The 15,708-nt window shown below is 37.7% G+C and overlaps 1 protein-coding gene across 1 annotated transcript in view; it reads right to left on the reverse strand.

Moving 5' to 3' along the window:
• CCDC169 (coiled-coil domain containing 169) overlaps positions 1–12,612 on the reverse strand; it is a 47,774-nt gene extending 35,162 nt beyond the window's left edge. Inside the window, exons 1-2 of the mRNA XM_047722054.1 lie at positions 12,196–12,612; positions 10,526–10,605 (exon numbers count right to left, since the gene is read on the reverse strand). Coding sequence (XP_047578010.1) covers positions 10,526–10,605; positions 12,196–12,278 — 163 coding nt within the window. The 5' untranslated portion in view covers positions 12,279–12,612. The remainder of the gene's footprint in view (positions 1–10,525; positions 10,606–12,195) is intronic.
• Between the last annotated feature and the right edge of the window lie 3,096 nt (positions 12,613–15,708).

A 15,708-nucleotide genomic window follows, 5' to 3' on the forward strand; every position in this document is an offset into this window, starting at 1 on the left:
AGGAAGAGTATTAGCACATACCACTGGCCTTAACCTCCTCAGCCCGGCCACATGTCTCCCTTAACCCCCTCACCTCTAGCAAATATCGTGTTCCAAAAACAGAAGCAGGAACACCCTCCCAAACTGAAGTTGAAAGTCATTAATCCAAACGCTTTAAGAACAAAAAGGAAAGAGAAGCCTGAGAGACTGAACATTTATCCAAAAGATACCACTGAGTCCAAACAGATGCAATTATCTATATAACTGGCTAGCTAGTCTCTTTGTAATTGGACCTCTTTCCCCCACCATGGGAATGGGGGCTTCAGAGCAAAATCAGAAGCTACCAAAAAATTTAAGAATGTAATTTATTTTTAGCACATCTGACAATAGTCTAGAAATGTTTGCCTCCACTTTAAAATATTATTGATCTATGGGGCGCCTGGGTGGCTCAGTGGGTTAAGCCTTCGGCGCAGGTCATGATCCCAGGGTCCTGGCTGGGATCGAGCCTCACATCCGGCTCTCTGCTCAGCGGGAGCCTGCTTCCTCCTCTCTCTCTCTCTCTGCCTGCCTCTCTGCCTACTTGTGATCTCTATTGCCAAATAAATAAATAAAATCTTAAAATTTAAAAAATAAAATAAAATATTATTGATCTAGAGATCCTCAAATATAAGTAAGCCTAGTAGTTAACCATCATGTATTAATATTAATAAGTGCCAGGCCATGGTGGTAATGATGTCAATATTCACCTTCCCCAATATGATGAACTGAACTCAAATGTATGTACACGCTCAAACGTGTAACTCCTTCAGTATACACAGACTGCTCCTAATTATAGGGCACAAAGGACAAAGAGAAAGCATATGGACTGCTGAATTACAGGAGAAAAATTTAAAATAGTAGTGTCTATAAAAAGGGAAAAAATAGACTTATGCTGCTGTGGAGTCACAGGGTGACTTTCATCGGCCCTTATGGTACTTTTGCCTTTGTGGGCCTCTTTTTCTATAAAAAAAAAAAAAATTAAAAATTCTACTTTAGGGCGCCTGGGTGGCTCAGTGGGTTAAGCCGCTGCCTTTGGCTCAGGTCATGATCTCAGGGTCCTGGGATCGAGTCCTGCATCGGGCTCTCTGCTCAGCAGGGAGCCTGCTTCCCTCTTTCTCTCTCTCTGCCTGCCTCTCCGTCTACTTGTGATCTCTCTCTGTCAAATAAATAAATAAAATCTTAAAAAAAAAAAAATTCTACTTTACTACTATGTTGGTATAAAGACAAATATACTCCAGACTGAATCATATTCCTTTTTTTCTTCTCATGTGAAAATAAAATATCTCTTTGGCCTCTAAAATTATCACACAAATCACATCAACTTCCTACTTACCAAGTATTTCCTTTTTCTAAAAAAAGACCACACTGATTATTTCTTTCCTTACCACATCTTGTTCTATGATAACCCAAGTACCAAAAATATTAAGGTGTATCATTTTTGTATAATTCTTTATTGGTCTTTAAAATGCAATAATGTTTAAATTATATTTTTAATTGGGAATAAGAGTGGCAGTTAAAAATAGCAAGTTTTTTTTTAATACACTTGATACTAAGGGCAGGTAGGTAGGAGACATCTGGAACAGCCAAATAAGGGATGTGATGCTACCTTTGAGACAGCCCCAATACACTTGACGCCAAAAAAGATGATACCTGACCTTCAGCACAATAGCAGCCAACCTATAAAGGCCAATAATAAACGTACAAACAAGCCATTATTTAAAATACAGATTACGAGGATAAAAATTTAACAGAAACATTTGTGTCCCTTGGTGGAAAAAAATACCCTGAGCAATACTTCCATGAACCATTGCTCCTTCAGTCATTCTAAAAACAAAGAAAAAAATAAGCACCAATTTTTTAAAAAGATTCATTTTGAGAGAGAGAGAGAAAGAGAGCACACATGCCTGGGAGTGGGGTAAGGGGAGGGGCAGAGGGAGAAAGAAAGTCTCCAGCAGACTCCCGACTGAGCATGGAGCCCCATATCAGCTGTATCTCTCAACCTTGAGGTAATGACCTGAGCCAAAATCAAGAGTATGAAGCTTAACTGACTGAGCCACCCAAGTGCCCAAAACAAGCACCAATTTTTAAAGAAAAATCAAATTGCTTTGCATTATCAAAGAAGGATCTTGGCTAGGATCAGTGCAATGAAAAGCAAAATCAAACCAAAATTTGAAACATTGTAGAAATTTGATTCATGGCCAGTTTTGTGAATTGACCTTGGAAGAGGAAGTTCATAAAGTAAGAGAAAATTAAATTATGGGGTGCGTGGGTGGCTCAGTCAGTTAAGGATCTGCCGCCTTCAGCTCAGGTCATGATCCCAGGGTCCTGGGATCAATCTCCTCATTGTTGGGTTCCCTGCTCAACACAGGAGTCTGCTTCTCCCTCTTCCTCAACCCCTCCCCCTGCTTCTGTGCTTGCTCTCTAATAATTAAATAAAATCTCTAAAAAAAAAAAAAATTAAACTAAAATAAGTAAATAAATAAACTAAAAAAAAATTTTTTAAATAAAAAAAATTAAACTAGGTAGAGTTCTACCTTTTATATACGGATTTTTATTTATTTATTTATTTGTTTAGCCTAAGAGAGATAGCAGTGTTAACAAAAACAAACCCCCACCAAGCAACAATGCCAAATAATACATTTTTAAGTGTTAAAAACAACATAGTGGAATTGGTTGAAACTTGACTCTGCATAGACTTTAATAATTCAGTCATGTTTAGTTGTGCTGATCGCTGTATTTATAAGGATAACAGTGATGAAGTTATGTTAATTTGCAAAGACTTTGTAAAATAAGAAAATGTTAACAAGGAAAGGAAAAGGCCTAATATGTGGCACTGTACTGGGTATTAGGAATACAAAAATAAGATAGACACAGTCCCTGCAGTCAATCAGCAGTAGGACAGATGGTGGTGAGGGAAAACATACAGCCAGAACATTTGAGAAAACTTGGTTAAGTGGATGCTATGGAAAACACAAAAGGATATCCAGTCTGGAAGGTGGCAGAAGACACTGAGAGATAGGGAGGTCAAGATTGAAGAGGCTCAGGAAATGCTCTTGGGGGAAATGACATTTGTTCCAAGCCAGAGGAGGTGAGAAAGGATTTTGAAGCAGCAAGAACAACATGAACAAATGAAAGAAACTCCTGTGGCAAAGGTGTCCTCAACAAAATTTTCAGATTTCATGAGGAAAAATATCCCCAAAGTAGGACTAGTTGAGTCATGTCTCTACCACTTATTAGCTTATTTATGTGATCTTGAGGAAGTTACCTTTTCTGTGCCTCAATTTCTCATCTCTAAAATAAGGATAATTGAAGTTCCTATATTATAGGATATTGGGAGCAGTCATTAAAATATGTAAAATACTTAGAATAGAACAGAGCACACAGCAAATACTATAAAAGTTAGTTGATACTGTAATTATTTTCAACTTCTCCTTCTTCTTCTTTTCCTTCTTCTTCTTCTTCCTCTTTCTCTTCCCCTTCCTCCTCCTCCTCTTCCTGTTCTTTTTCTCCTTCTCCTCCTCCTCCTTCTTCTTCATCACATCATCATCAACACCAGCAGAAATTTACTGCAAAATTGTTCTCCAAAAGGGTAGCACTATATTGTTAGCAGTAATGTATGAAGTTACAATTTCACTTAAAAAAAAAAAAAAAAACTTTACTTCTTCAATAGCAACAAATTGTTTCAAGTTTCTTTGAAGAAAGAACAAACTGGATATCTTCCATATGCATAAACTGTCTCTGTTCTACTCATATTTATCTACTGGGAACTTTGTATTTTCTAATCAAATTGCAGAGGATATAGATGTAGTAAAAATATGGACCTTTTGTCCACCATGTTGGCTACTAATATATTTCCTTTAATGCTGTCTCACTTCTCACACCATTTTTTATTTAAGGGAAGGTATTTGTCAAAATGAAACATATTTTCCTCAATGATCTATTGTCTTAAACTAAGAAAGGCCTTCTTTAGCCATAAAAGGATATATGCTCATCAATATTTTCTTGTAATTAAAAAATATTTAATCCTATAATGCATCTGGAAGGTTTTTAGAATTAAGCAAGCAGTGACGATCTAAAGGGATTTTTCTCTAAATGTTATACCAATTTTCCAAACAGAACTTATTGAATAATTCATCCCTTTTCCTTTAGCTCCTTTAAAGGTCTATGTGATGACACAAATTCCAATAAAACATTATTGATAATTGGCTCTTTGGCTCCAATTCTCCGCTCAGAAGCCTCTTCTCAAACTTGGGCAGGCAGGCCAAAGTTCGTATTTCTTGATGGTGGGAGAAAGGACCACATAGCAATTAGAAAGTTGTTGTGGACTGAATGTTTGTGTCCCCCTAAAATTCCTGTGTTGAAGACCTAACCCCCCATGTGACTTTATTTAGAGATGGAACCTATGAGGAAGTGCTAAATGTTAAATGAAGTCAAAATGGCTGGTACCCTCATAAGAAGAGGAAGAGATACCAGAATCTGCTGTCTCTGCCATGTAAGAAAACAATGAGAAGGTGGCCATCTGCAAGACAGGAAGTGGGCCCTCACTGGGATCCAAATTGGCTTGATCTTAGACTTCCTAGCCTCTAGAACTATGAGGAAATAAATTTCTGTTGTTTAAGTCACCCAGTTTATGGTATATTGTTATGGCAACCAGAGCAGACTAAAATAAGGATCATTTGGTACTTTCCTATTTCAATGTATGGTTCAGGTTTTGTTTGTGATAATCTATTTCCCACAAGTCTCATAAATGAAAATAGTTTTCTTCTTTTTTTCATAGGTAAACGGAAGATGATTGAAAAGATGGGAGTTTTTAAAAATTAACAATATCTTGACCCTGAATTTCACAGCATTAGGATATGGTTTTAACAAACCAGAATCTCTTTCTCTTCTCTCTGCTACCGGCTGAGTTGTGATCACTTCCTTCCTCCTCCCAAATTCATATGCTAAAGTCCTAATCCCAAAGACTCAGAATGTGATCCTAATTAGGGATAGGGCCTTTAAAAGAGGTAATTAAGGAAAAAAATACTACTAATAAAAAATAAAAGAGGTAATTAAGGTAAAATGAATCATATGAATAGCCATAATCCAGTATGACTGGTTTTAGAAGAAGAGATTAGAACAAACATACAGAAGGAAGACCATGAGAAGACACAGGATGGTGGCCATCTACAGGCCAAGGAGAGAGGACATAAAAGAAACCAACCTTGCCAACATCTTGATCTTGGACTCAGCAAGGCATGTGCTAAGGCTACAAACTTTCCCAATTTTATTTTATTCCTGGGTTTCTTTCTAGTGTAAAATCTCTTATATTGAAAAAGGTGAGAATTCTGGTTAAACTGTTATTACTGCCTTACAGTCTTCTGCTGTCCTTCATATAAGTTTGGAATATTTCTTATCAAGGATATTATCAGATATTTTATAGTTTGGGCTGAAATTGGGAGCATAATCATTTAAAAATCCTATTTTTGAACTGATTTTTGTTGGTGGATTTTTTTTCCCCTTAAATAAGCATTTCTTCCATTACTGCATTAAACCACTTCTTAATTCTTTACTAATACAGTTTTTCAACTGATCTCTGGAAAATTCTGGATATCAGATTATAAAAGCTAAAAATTATAATAATTTTATCTCTTCTTATCTAAAATCTACAACTCTTATGTCTGTTCATATTTTATTGCTTGACTGAAACTTTCAAAAATATTAAATTTTAATGGTGGCAGTTGGCATCTCTGTGTTTTTTTGGGTGGGGGGGTTGTTTTTTGTTTTTTTTCCCCGGGAATAGGAATGCCTCTAATGTTTCATCACTAAGTATTAGACCAGTTTAAGATAAATAGAAGTGTTCTTCTGTTTTAAAAAAAAAAAAGGAACATAAATTGAATTTCATCAAAATATTTTTTAGCATTTACTGAGATGAGTTAGAAAACTATTTGATTTGTGAATATATTAGTTAATAGCCAAAGTGGCTTGTGGATAGAAACCAACCCATAAATAAATATTTGAAAGAGCTCAAAGGACAGGTCCTAGATTTAGATGTAAATTTTTGTGTTGTCAGTATACAGCTGGGATTTAGTAGCATATGATCAGAGGAGATCACCTAAGTAGTGGGTGCATGAGTTCAGGAGAGAACAAAACTGCCTGTGCTGAGCAAATCCAGCCCATTTTTAACCCTAGATGAACAAATGTTCCAGAGCCTCCATAAATCAAGTTTCTCTTCTCTAGATGAAAAATACTGAGAAACAAATAAGCATAAGCGGTGGAACAAGAGGCTAAGAGTGTGGGCTTTGATGCCAGAATGTCTAGATTCAAATGCAGATCACTCACCACTTCTGTAGCCTTGAGAGAGATACATAAGTCTCAGCCTTTTCATCTATAAAATGGGGTAATAATAAGTTTCAATTTTTAAAATACACTTAGAGCTCTACATAAATGCTGATTCTTCTCACTTTTTTTAAAAAGCCACCTGAACATCCTTTCCTGCTCTTTGTCTTTTCACTGAGCTTTAAGATGAACTTCAGATTTAATCAAAACATAAACCACTTTTGTGCTCACCTCAGCAGCATATATACTAAAATATAAACCACTTTTTCTTTTTTTTTTTAAAGATTTTTTATTTATTTATTTGACAGAGAGAGATCACAAGTAGACGGAGAGGCAGGCAGAGAGAGAGAGAGAGGGAAGCAGGCTTCTTGCTGAGCAGAGAGCCCGATGTGGGACTCGATCCCAGGACCCTGAGACCATGACCTGAGCGGAAGGCAGCGGCTTAACCCACTGAGCCACCCAGGCGCCCCTAAACCGCTTTTTCTGCATATAGTTTCCTATGAACCCTAAAGGGCTTCGAGAGGCCACTATAGAAATGTGAAGCCCTTTGAAGTTTGCCATTTAGCCTAAAATTTAATAGTTATAATCCAGATAGACTAAAGAAGTATAAGCAGGTCAGAGTAGAAACAGTAACCACTCTTGAAGAGTTCTGCTGCACATAGAGCAGTGAAAGATGACAGAAGAAGAGGAACTGTGGGGCCAAAGGAGCTTTGTCTTTTGTTTTCTCAACAAAATAAATTAAGCCCATCTGTATGCTCTTGGAAAAGATCCAGTGGAGCAGGGAAACCGAGCAAAGAGAGAGGACAAATGCTTGGAGTAATGTGCTCGGTAGGCAGAGTAGTTAGGATCTGTCACACAAGTGAAGGAGTCACCTTAGATAAGAACATGCAGAAGAACAGGAGGGAAGGAAGAGGATGTGCAAAGAAACAGGCAGGTGGGTAGCTTTCTTGGTAGAAACATGTGGAAATCTTCTGATTGTTTCTCTTTTCTCTTTGAAAGTAAGCTCATTAGCTGATAAGGAGATGGGGAGAAGGGTGATGGAGATTTGGGGACAGTGGTAAGTATGAAAGAATCATCTAAACAAATGTACCCAGAGTGACCCCTTGTGCACTATTTCTTTTATAATATGAAAAGTAATAAATTGGGCGCCTGGGTGGCTCAGTTGGTTAAGCGTCTGCCTTCAGTTCAGATCATGATCCCAGGGTCTTGAGATTGAGCCCCACAACCGGCTCCCTGTTCAGCAGGAAGTCTGCTTCTTCCTCTCCCTCCGCTGCTCCCCCTGCTTGTGATCTCTCTCAAATCAAGTCTTAAAAAAAGTAAAAATTTTATTTTATTATTATTTTTTAAAGATTTTATTTATTTATCTGACAGAGAGACATTGAGAGAGAACATGAGAGGGGGAAGGTCAGAAGGAGAAGCAGACTCCTTGCTGAGCAGGGAACCTGATGTGGGACTCGATCCCGGGATTCTGGGATCATGACCTGAGCCGAAAGCAGTCCTTAACCAACTGAGCCACCCAGGCGCCCTAAAAAGTTAATTTTATTTTTATTTTATTTTTTTTTAAAGATTTTATTTTTTTATTTGACAGACAGAGATCACAAGTAGGCAGAGAGGCAGGCAGAGAGAGAGGAAGGGAAGCAGGCTCCCTGCTGAGCAGAGAGCCTGATGCGGGACTCAATCCCAGGATCCTGGAATCATGACCTGAGCCGAAGGCAGCAGCTTAACCCACTGAGCCACCCAGGCGCCCCTAAAAAGTTAATTTTAGAACATGTTTAATATTGCCCTATTGGCTTCAGGATCAATACAAACGAATTAGCATCATATCAAAGACTATTCTTCATTTGTCTTCTTCATAAACCTTAATCTCATCTCCTGTCATATTTTCAGGACAATCTCTATTCCATCTTTATCAATTACATAACAGTTCTCCTCAAATGGCATTATGTTTAATGCCCCCTGTGACAGATTGTATTTTCCAAAGACGACTGAAATAACATATACCATCCCCTATATTCTTCTGTACTGTCAACTTGATAAGTAGAGTTTCCTTCTACAGCCCCTTGAATCTGTGACTGTTTTGACCAATAGAATACAGTGGAATCGATATTGTACCAGTTCTGGGAGCAGTCCTTAACTGGCCTGGCAGTTTCTGTCACTTGTGCCTTTTGAAATGCTTGCTGTTGGGATACATTTTCTGGGAACCCAGGCACCATCTGTGAGAAGCAAAAGCTACAAGAGCCAGGAGTAGGTATCTCTGATAGGCAGTACCCTGCCAGACTCGCAGCCAACAGCCAGTAACAAATGCTGGCTATGTGAGTAAGTCATTTGGGAATGTCCATCCCAGTTGAACCTTCAGATAACTGTGCTCCAGACATCTGACTGTAATCACATGAGACCCCAGTCACTAACTTCTCAGGTGAACCCAGTCAATCTACAAAATTGTGAGATAATTTGCTAATTCAAGCTCCAAAGTTATTAGGTGGTTTGCTCTGCAGCAATAGATAACTAGAACTGTTCAATGCTGATGTGGTAGATAGCAGTTGTCATAGGAATAGTGGTACTGGCAGATAGATAATTTAGGAAGAAATGATATGCTATATAATCTTAGCAAGTTACTTAAATTCCTAAAATCCATATTTCCATCAATGGGGATAATAATAAGGACCTCACCTGACATAGTTCCTGGCTTTATTTAAAGAAGGGGTATATATTTCTGACCCCTTCACCTTAGAGTTTAGCTTTGGCCCATGGAGGAAATAACTTACTTGTCCATCATTTTACCTTTTCTTTTTATACGCACATACCAGTTTTGCCCTGTAAGATTTACTGATACCATTTGTTGGGCTTACATTTTACTAATGGGCATGGTTATTGAATTGCATGTGTATCTGTGAGTGTGACCTGCATTGCTGTGCATGTGACCTGTTTTGTCTGTAACTGGATAGATGAGAAAATTCAAGCTAGTCTTGCCAATTCAACTATTTGGTAAGTGCACTCACAGTCTCCCCACCAAAGCCAGTTATATATATCCCAGATATAGATGTGGAGACATAGGAAGCTACTTCAGCCTTAGGACAAAGTAGTGTTCTCCAATCAAGCTTTAAAAGAGCATTGGGTACTTAAAAAAAATAGTATTTTATTTATCATAGGACTACTAACTGTGTTTGTTCATGGCTTCCCCAACAGAAAAGTATAAATGGATTTAAGAACCAAAGTCCAGGGGTACTTGGGTGCCTCAGTTGATTAAGCCTCTGCCTTTATAGCTCAGGTCATGATGCCAGGGTCCTGGGACTAAGCCCCACATCAGACTTCCTGCTCAGTGGGGAGCCTGCTTCTCCCTCTCCTCCCCACTTGTACTCTCTTTGCTATCTCTGTCTTTCTCTCTCTCTCTCAAATAAATAAAATCTTAAAACAAAACAAAACAAAACTCTACCACCTTAACCTAAGAAACTCCTTTAGCATTCAGTTCAAACACTGCCTCCTCTGGAAAGGCTGCCTTTATGTCTTCATCCAAGTTGTGTTAGGTTTCCTTAACTAAGTTTCCATTTCTCCTTACATCTCTTCTAATATTCACATTTTGTTTGATACTTTCTCCCTATAGTCAATGAATCTCTTCAAAATAGGGAAAGGTCTTCCATTCAAAGTGTTGACACATGGCAGGGTCTTGATATTTGTAGAATGAATTAATATCTTACATACATTATAAATTTTAAGGTTATATGGATATGTGGGTATGCGAGGGTGTGTGTGTGTGTGCACAACACTCACCACACACCCTACCCCCACCTTTCTTCCAATGCAAATAGCCAAAACCTAGCTAAAGATTTTCAAGTTATAGCCAAATCCAGAAGTTAAGATACAAAGGGTATTACTTGAGTTAAATAGAAAACTTGTGGCATTTTGTTATTTACCAAAAACAATAATGTATTGATGTCATGTAATAAAGGTTTTACTAACTATTGAATGAACATTTTGAACTTGTAAGTAGATGAATAATTATGCATTAACAGGTTTGATACTGAAATATTAGTTTTAAAAGTCTCTATAATAAATTATTATTAATGCTGCCAAAAAGCAGTACTGAAACCTTGGTACTATTATTTCCTATGTATTTAATGCACTGTAAGTATCTTGGCAAAATAAACAATAATTATATAAGAGCCACATATAAAAATATATACTTATATACCTTCATCATCAGTATTGAGTTTGGCTTCCAGTTCCGCTACCTTGTGTCTTATTTCAAGCATTGATAGTTGCACTATATCCCTATTATTTAAAATATCTTGTTATGATCCAATTATAATATATAAATAATAACACATAATAACACACCACTACTTTAGGAACAATTTATTATGAAACATCACTTATTGAAGGGATGGTTGAGAATCTGAAATCAGGCAAATGGAGACTTCTGATTACCAAGGTCCATAGAGACCCTAATATGCACTAAAGCTCAGAAGCCCCCTGGTGACCTTTAGAAACCCTTTACTCTTAACTTAAATATGATCCCAAGAAGTTGTTATCTGGTTTCTCAAGGCCTAAAAAATTAACTGGGATGAGAGAATGGAATAGCTAGGGCAACAGGTAACTGAAAATCTGAAACAAAGAGTAAAAGAGGAACTAATAAAAAAATAAATAAAATATAAATATATATATAAATTAAAAAAATTAAAAATTAAAAAAATTAATAATTTTTAAAAAATCCACATACACACAAATAGCATTCCAGAAATTATCTACTTAGGACATCAGTAAAATAGCACATTAATTATCAAAATATGGCAAAATCATTTATGCAATATGTACTTTTGATTGCCTATTATGTCAAGGCATTGTGATAAATGCTGCAAATACTACAGTGCCTGAATGAACTGAACAATGACACTAACAGTGGCTAACATCCATCGAGTGCTTATTATAAGCTGATGTTAAGTGCTTTACACACTTTTCTTTCAATCCTGGCAACAACCACATGGGGCATAATGATTTGCACACCAATCTTAGAGTTGAGTAAACTGAAACTTAGTGGTTCATTAACTAGCCCAAGATCATGTAGTTACTCAGTGGTAAGAGCTGCAATTTAAATTTATGTAGGATTCCTCTAAAGTGCTTTCTTTTATACTCTACTGACTCAGGGAACATTCTCAGAATGTAAGCATTCTCAGAATGCTTACAGCTTAATATTAGGCCAAGAAATAACCGAGCAATTAAACAAGTGTTGTTAGAGCTACAACAGAGGAAAGCACAGGAAGCTTTAGGGGCACAGAGGTGAGTATAAATCTCATGGGGCCTGCTGGTGAGACTGTGGGTATCAAAAAAACCCCCCAAAAAACAAAAAAACAAAACACTTAAAATGTCTCAAAGATTTAATAAAAACTATGATATTGAGTATTTTTTAAAAGTACACAGGAGGAGCATTATTTAAAATGTCACCGTTTCATAACTTCTCCTCAAGGGATATTAAGACAAGCATAACTAAACAAAACCTTTGTTTCTCTGAAACAGAAAAGCTCAATTTAGCGGAACGTGAAAATCAAAGACATATTTTAGCATTACAGTATATGCACACCATACACTCCATTTGACCTGATGCTAAAGACAGAAGATCCTACCTCATAATCTGCCTATTTTTATTTTATTTTATTGCCACTTAGTCAAAGAGGCAAATGAATCTTTCCTACAAAACAGTGTCTCCAAGTCGCCAGACTGCCGGAGTATTAATCACATTGCTGACGTCACATCGACCTCAGTGGCTCCAGCTTTCAACAGCAGGGCACACACATGGGCATCTCAGGCGGCGTGTACCTGAACCAGACACCCGCGCGGTAGCCCGCGCGCCGCCCTCCAACTCACTTCAAACGGATTTCTTCCAGTAACTCCATTTTAAGGGGGTCGGTGCTCACACCGTCGAAGTTATCGCCTCTCCCTTCCTCCATACTGTGGGATCAGAAACGGCCCCATGCCCTTCGTCTTTTACAGCTAAGACCACAAGACCTGAAGGGACATCCAGAAGCTGGGGAGGCGGGTATTGTCAGGAGCTGTTGTCATGGTGTACTCACAGTCGCCGGCTTCCCGGCGCCTCGCAGTGACGTCAGAGGGCATCGCCCGGGGGGGCGGAGGATAGCTCACGGTCCTAGTGCAGGAATGGGACACAGGCTCCGCCGCCACCGAGTGTAGCTAAAACGTAAAGAGGTCTCATTGTCCTGGAAAGACGGTGTTCTAAAGCGCCTCCCAAGGCCCAAAAGCTGGGGCCCCATTCCTCTTTCCAGGTGGAAGGAGGATGTGTACCAGCTACATGGCTGACTGTAAGGGAGTAGGGACTGTTGGCCTTGGTGCTTTTTTAAAACACTGACCCAGGCCTGATGTTTACTTTACTCTTATCCCTTGTTAGGGAAATGCGGAATTCAAGAATGGCAGTGCCTTTCTTCAAGTTTACTGCATACTACAGGCTCTGGTTCGGAGTGCCTGAGGAGCAGCCTTTGAGAAGGCAGGGCCTGAACTGAGTTTCCAGTACAGATTATTCTTTGTTTTGCCAAATCTGCAGACTGTGCGTGGACACAAAGCTGCTTACAACTGATTGAAGTTTCATGCTTATATTTGTAATCACAAATTTTGCATTCTGCTCCTGATATGTCTGGGCTTTAGTATTATCCCTGGCTCCCATCCATCTTTGAGTAGAAAGATGGGCTGCCTTTACCTCTGACTTCTCTGTTACATTTTCCATATCCTGAATCAATTTAAGAAGTGTGAGCATGGGACATTTTCTGACACAAATCAGCACAAGTACTCTGGTAAAGAATTTCTTTATTCTGCTTATTGCTTTGTCTTTAGTGTTGAGAAGAGTGACCCATGGTAGTGGTCACTATATACATATTGGTTATATCTGCAGGATACTCTTTAAAAGATTTTTTTTTTAAGCATAAAAATCATATTTGGTAAATGCTTGTTTCATTGGGTTGCTGCTTACCAACATACTTATGGAAACTTGATCATTTGTGGGAAAAATAGAAAAAACCTTTGAACCCATGGTTGCTACACTTAGTTTGTATAAAACGGTAGAATGGTTCATTAGATAACATGCTGGAAATAAGTCAAGTCTTCAATTAAAAAGTGGGTTTTAAAAGAGAGAAGGGAGATTCTGGAAATTTGGAAAGACTGTATTGGGAGATATTTTAAGCATGGGGACAATTTAGAATTTAATTGTTTGAATTGAACATTAAGTTTAGTAAGTAGCACATTTGATTGGTACCTGTTTAGTGTCAAGAACAACCCAGATTAGTAGGTGAAAAGAGAATTTGAAGCATTTTGAGGAATTAATTAATAACAATCGAGGGTTTATTATGTACAAAGTGATTTGTAAGAAATGCTAAATAGGTTCATCGCTTTCAAAAAACCCTCTAGTTAATTTTAAAAGTTTAATATGGAAGAATTCCGTCAATTAAGTCATGGAGTATGGCAAATTCTTTACTCCCACTTTTGTGCTCAGCCTAAGACAGGTTGTGGGGAGCAAGTTGCAGGTCTCAGACACTCAACAGTGTCTATTCCCTGCCTTGGTGGCTTTCTTTGTTCTTTCCCAGCCAGAATTATTAGTTTCTGTCTCTCACAGACTGAAGGGGTAGGGATGGAAGTGAGCTGGGGATGGTTTTTATTCTCTGGTTTCTTTACAGAACCCCCTGCCTCTTTGGGTCAGAAGGGTCAAGAATTCTCTCCACCTCTAATGTCATTTCTAGATCACTACTCTTCCATCCTCATGTAAAAACCCACTCCCTTTTTAATTAAAAGAAAAATAATTCCAGAAGTTAACATAGTATTAGTTTCAGGGATATAGTGATTCAACAATTCTATACATTATTCAGTGCTCATCATAAGTGTACTCTTAATCCCTTTCATCTATTTCACCCATCTGCCCACCTACCTTTCCTCTGGCAACTATCAGTTTGTTTATACTTAAGAATCTGGTGGGTTTCTTTTGTTTTAGTCTTTTTTTGTTCATTTGTTTTCTTACATTCCACATATAAGTGAAATCATATGGCATTTAACCTTTCTCTGACTTCCTTCACTTAGCATCGTATTCTTTACAACCATCCATCTAGTTGAAAATGGCAAAGTTTCATTCTTTTTTTCTGAGTAACTTTCCATTACATGTATTATATAATGTCTTCTTTATCCACTCATCTATAGAAGGAATTGTGGGCTGCTTCCATAATTTGGCTATTGTCAATAATGCTGCAGTAAACATAGGGGTAAATAAATCTTTTAAATAGGTGTTTTTGTATTCTTTGGGTAAATACCCAGTAATAGAATTACTGAATCATATGGTAGTTCTATTTTTTTTTCCACCTATAAATTTTATTTTTTATAAACATGTATTTTTATCCCCAGGGGTACAGGTCTGCGAATCGCCAGGTTTACACACTTCACAGCACTCACCATAGCACATACCCTCCCCAATATCCATAACCCCCCCCCCCCCCCACCCCCCCCCCCCCTTTTTTTTAAGGAACCTCCATGCTGGCTGTACCAGTTTGCATTCCCACCAACAGTGCACAAGTGTTCTCTTTTCTCCACACCCTTGCCAACACTTGTGTTTTTGAGTTTAGCCATTCTGACAGGTGTGAGGTGGTATCTCATCTTGGCCATCTGTGTGTCTTCTTTGAAGAAATGTCTGTTCATGTCTTCTGCCTATTTTTAATTGGATCACTTGGCTTTCTGGTGTTGTTATAGAAGTTCTTTATATATTTTGGATACTAATCCTTTATTGGATATCATTTACAAATATTTTTTCCTATTCAGTAAGTTGTCTTTTAGTTTTATTTCCTTTGCAGTGCAGAAGCTTTTTATTTTGGTATCTTCTTAATAATGGAGTTTTTATGGTTTCAGTTCTCACATTTAGGTTAGAACCATTTTAGATTGATCAATTTTGAGTTTTTGTGTACAAGTGGTCCAGTTCCATTCTTTTGCATTATGGCTGTCCAATTTTCCCAGCACCATTTGTTGAGGAGACTGTTCTTTTCCCCATTGCATATTCTTGCTTCTTTTGTCAAATATTAATTGACAATGTAATCATGAGTTTATTTCTGGGCTCTCTATCCCATTATGTGTTGATTTTTTTTTTTATCAGAACCCCACTATTTTGATTACTATAGCTTTGTACTATATCTTGAAATCTGAGATTGTGATACCAGTTTTGTTCTTCTTTTTCAAGATTGTCTGGCTATTTAGGGTCTTTTGTGGTTCCATACAAACTTTAGGATTATTTGATCTAGTTCTGTGAAAAATGCTATTGGTATTTTGATAGGGATTGCATCAAATCTGTAGATTTCTTTGGGTAGTATGGACATTTTAACAGTATTTGTTCTTCCAATC

The sequence above is a fragment of the Lutra lutra genome, chromosome 3 (genome assembly GCF_902655055.1).
Source record: "Lutra lutra chromosome 3, mLutLut1.2, whole genome shotgun sequence".
NCBI classification, from domain to species: Eukaryota; Metazoa; Chordata; class Mammalia; order Carnivora; family Mustelidae; genus Lutra; species Lutra lutra.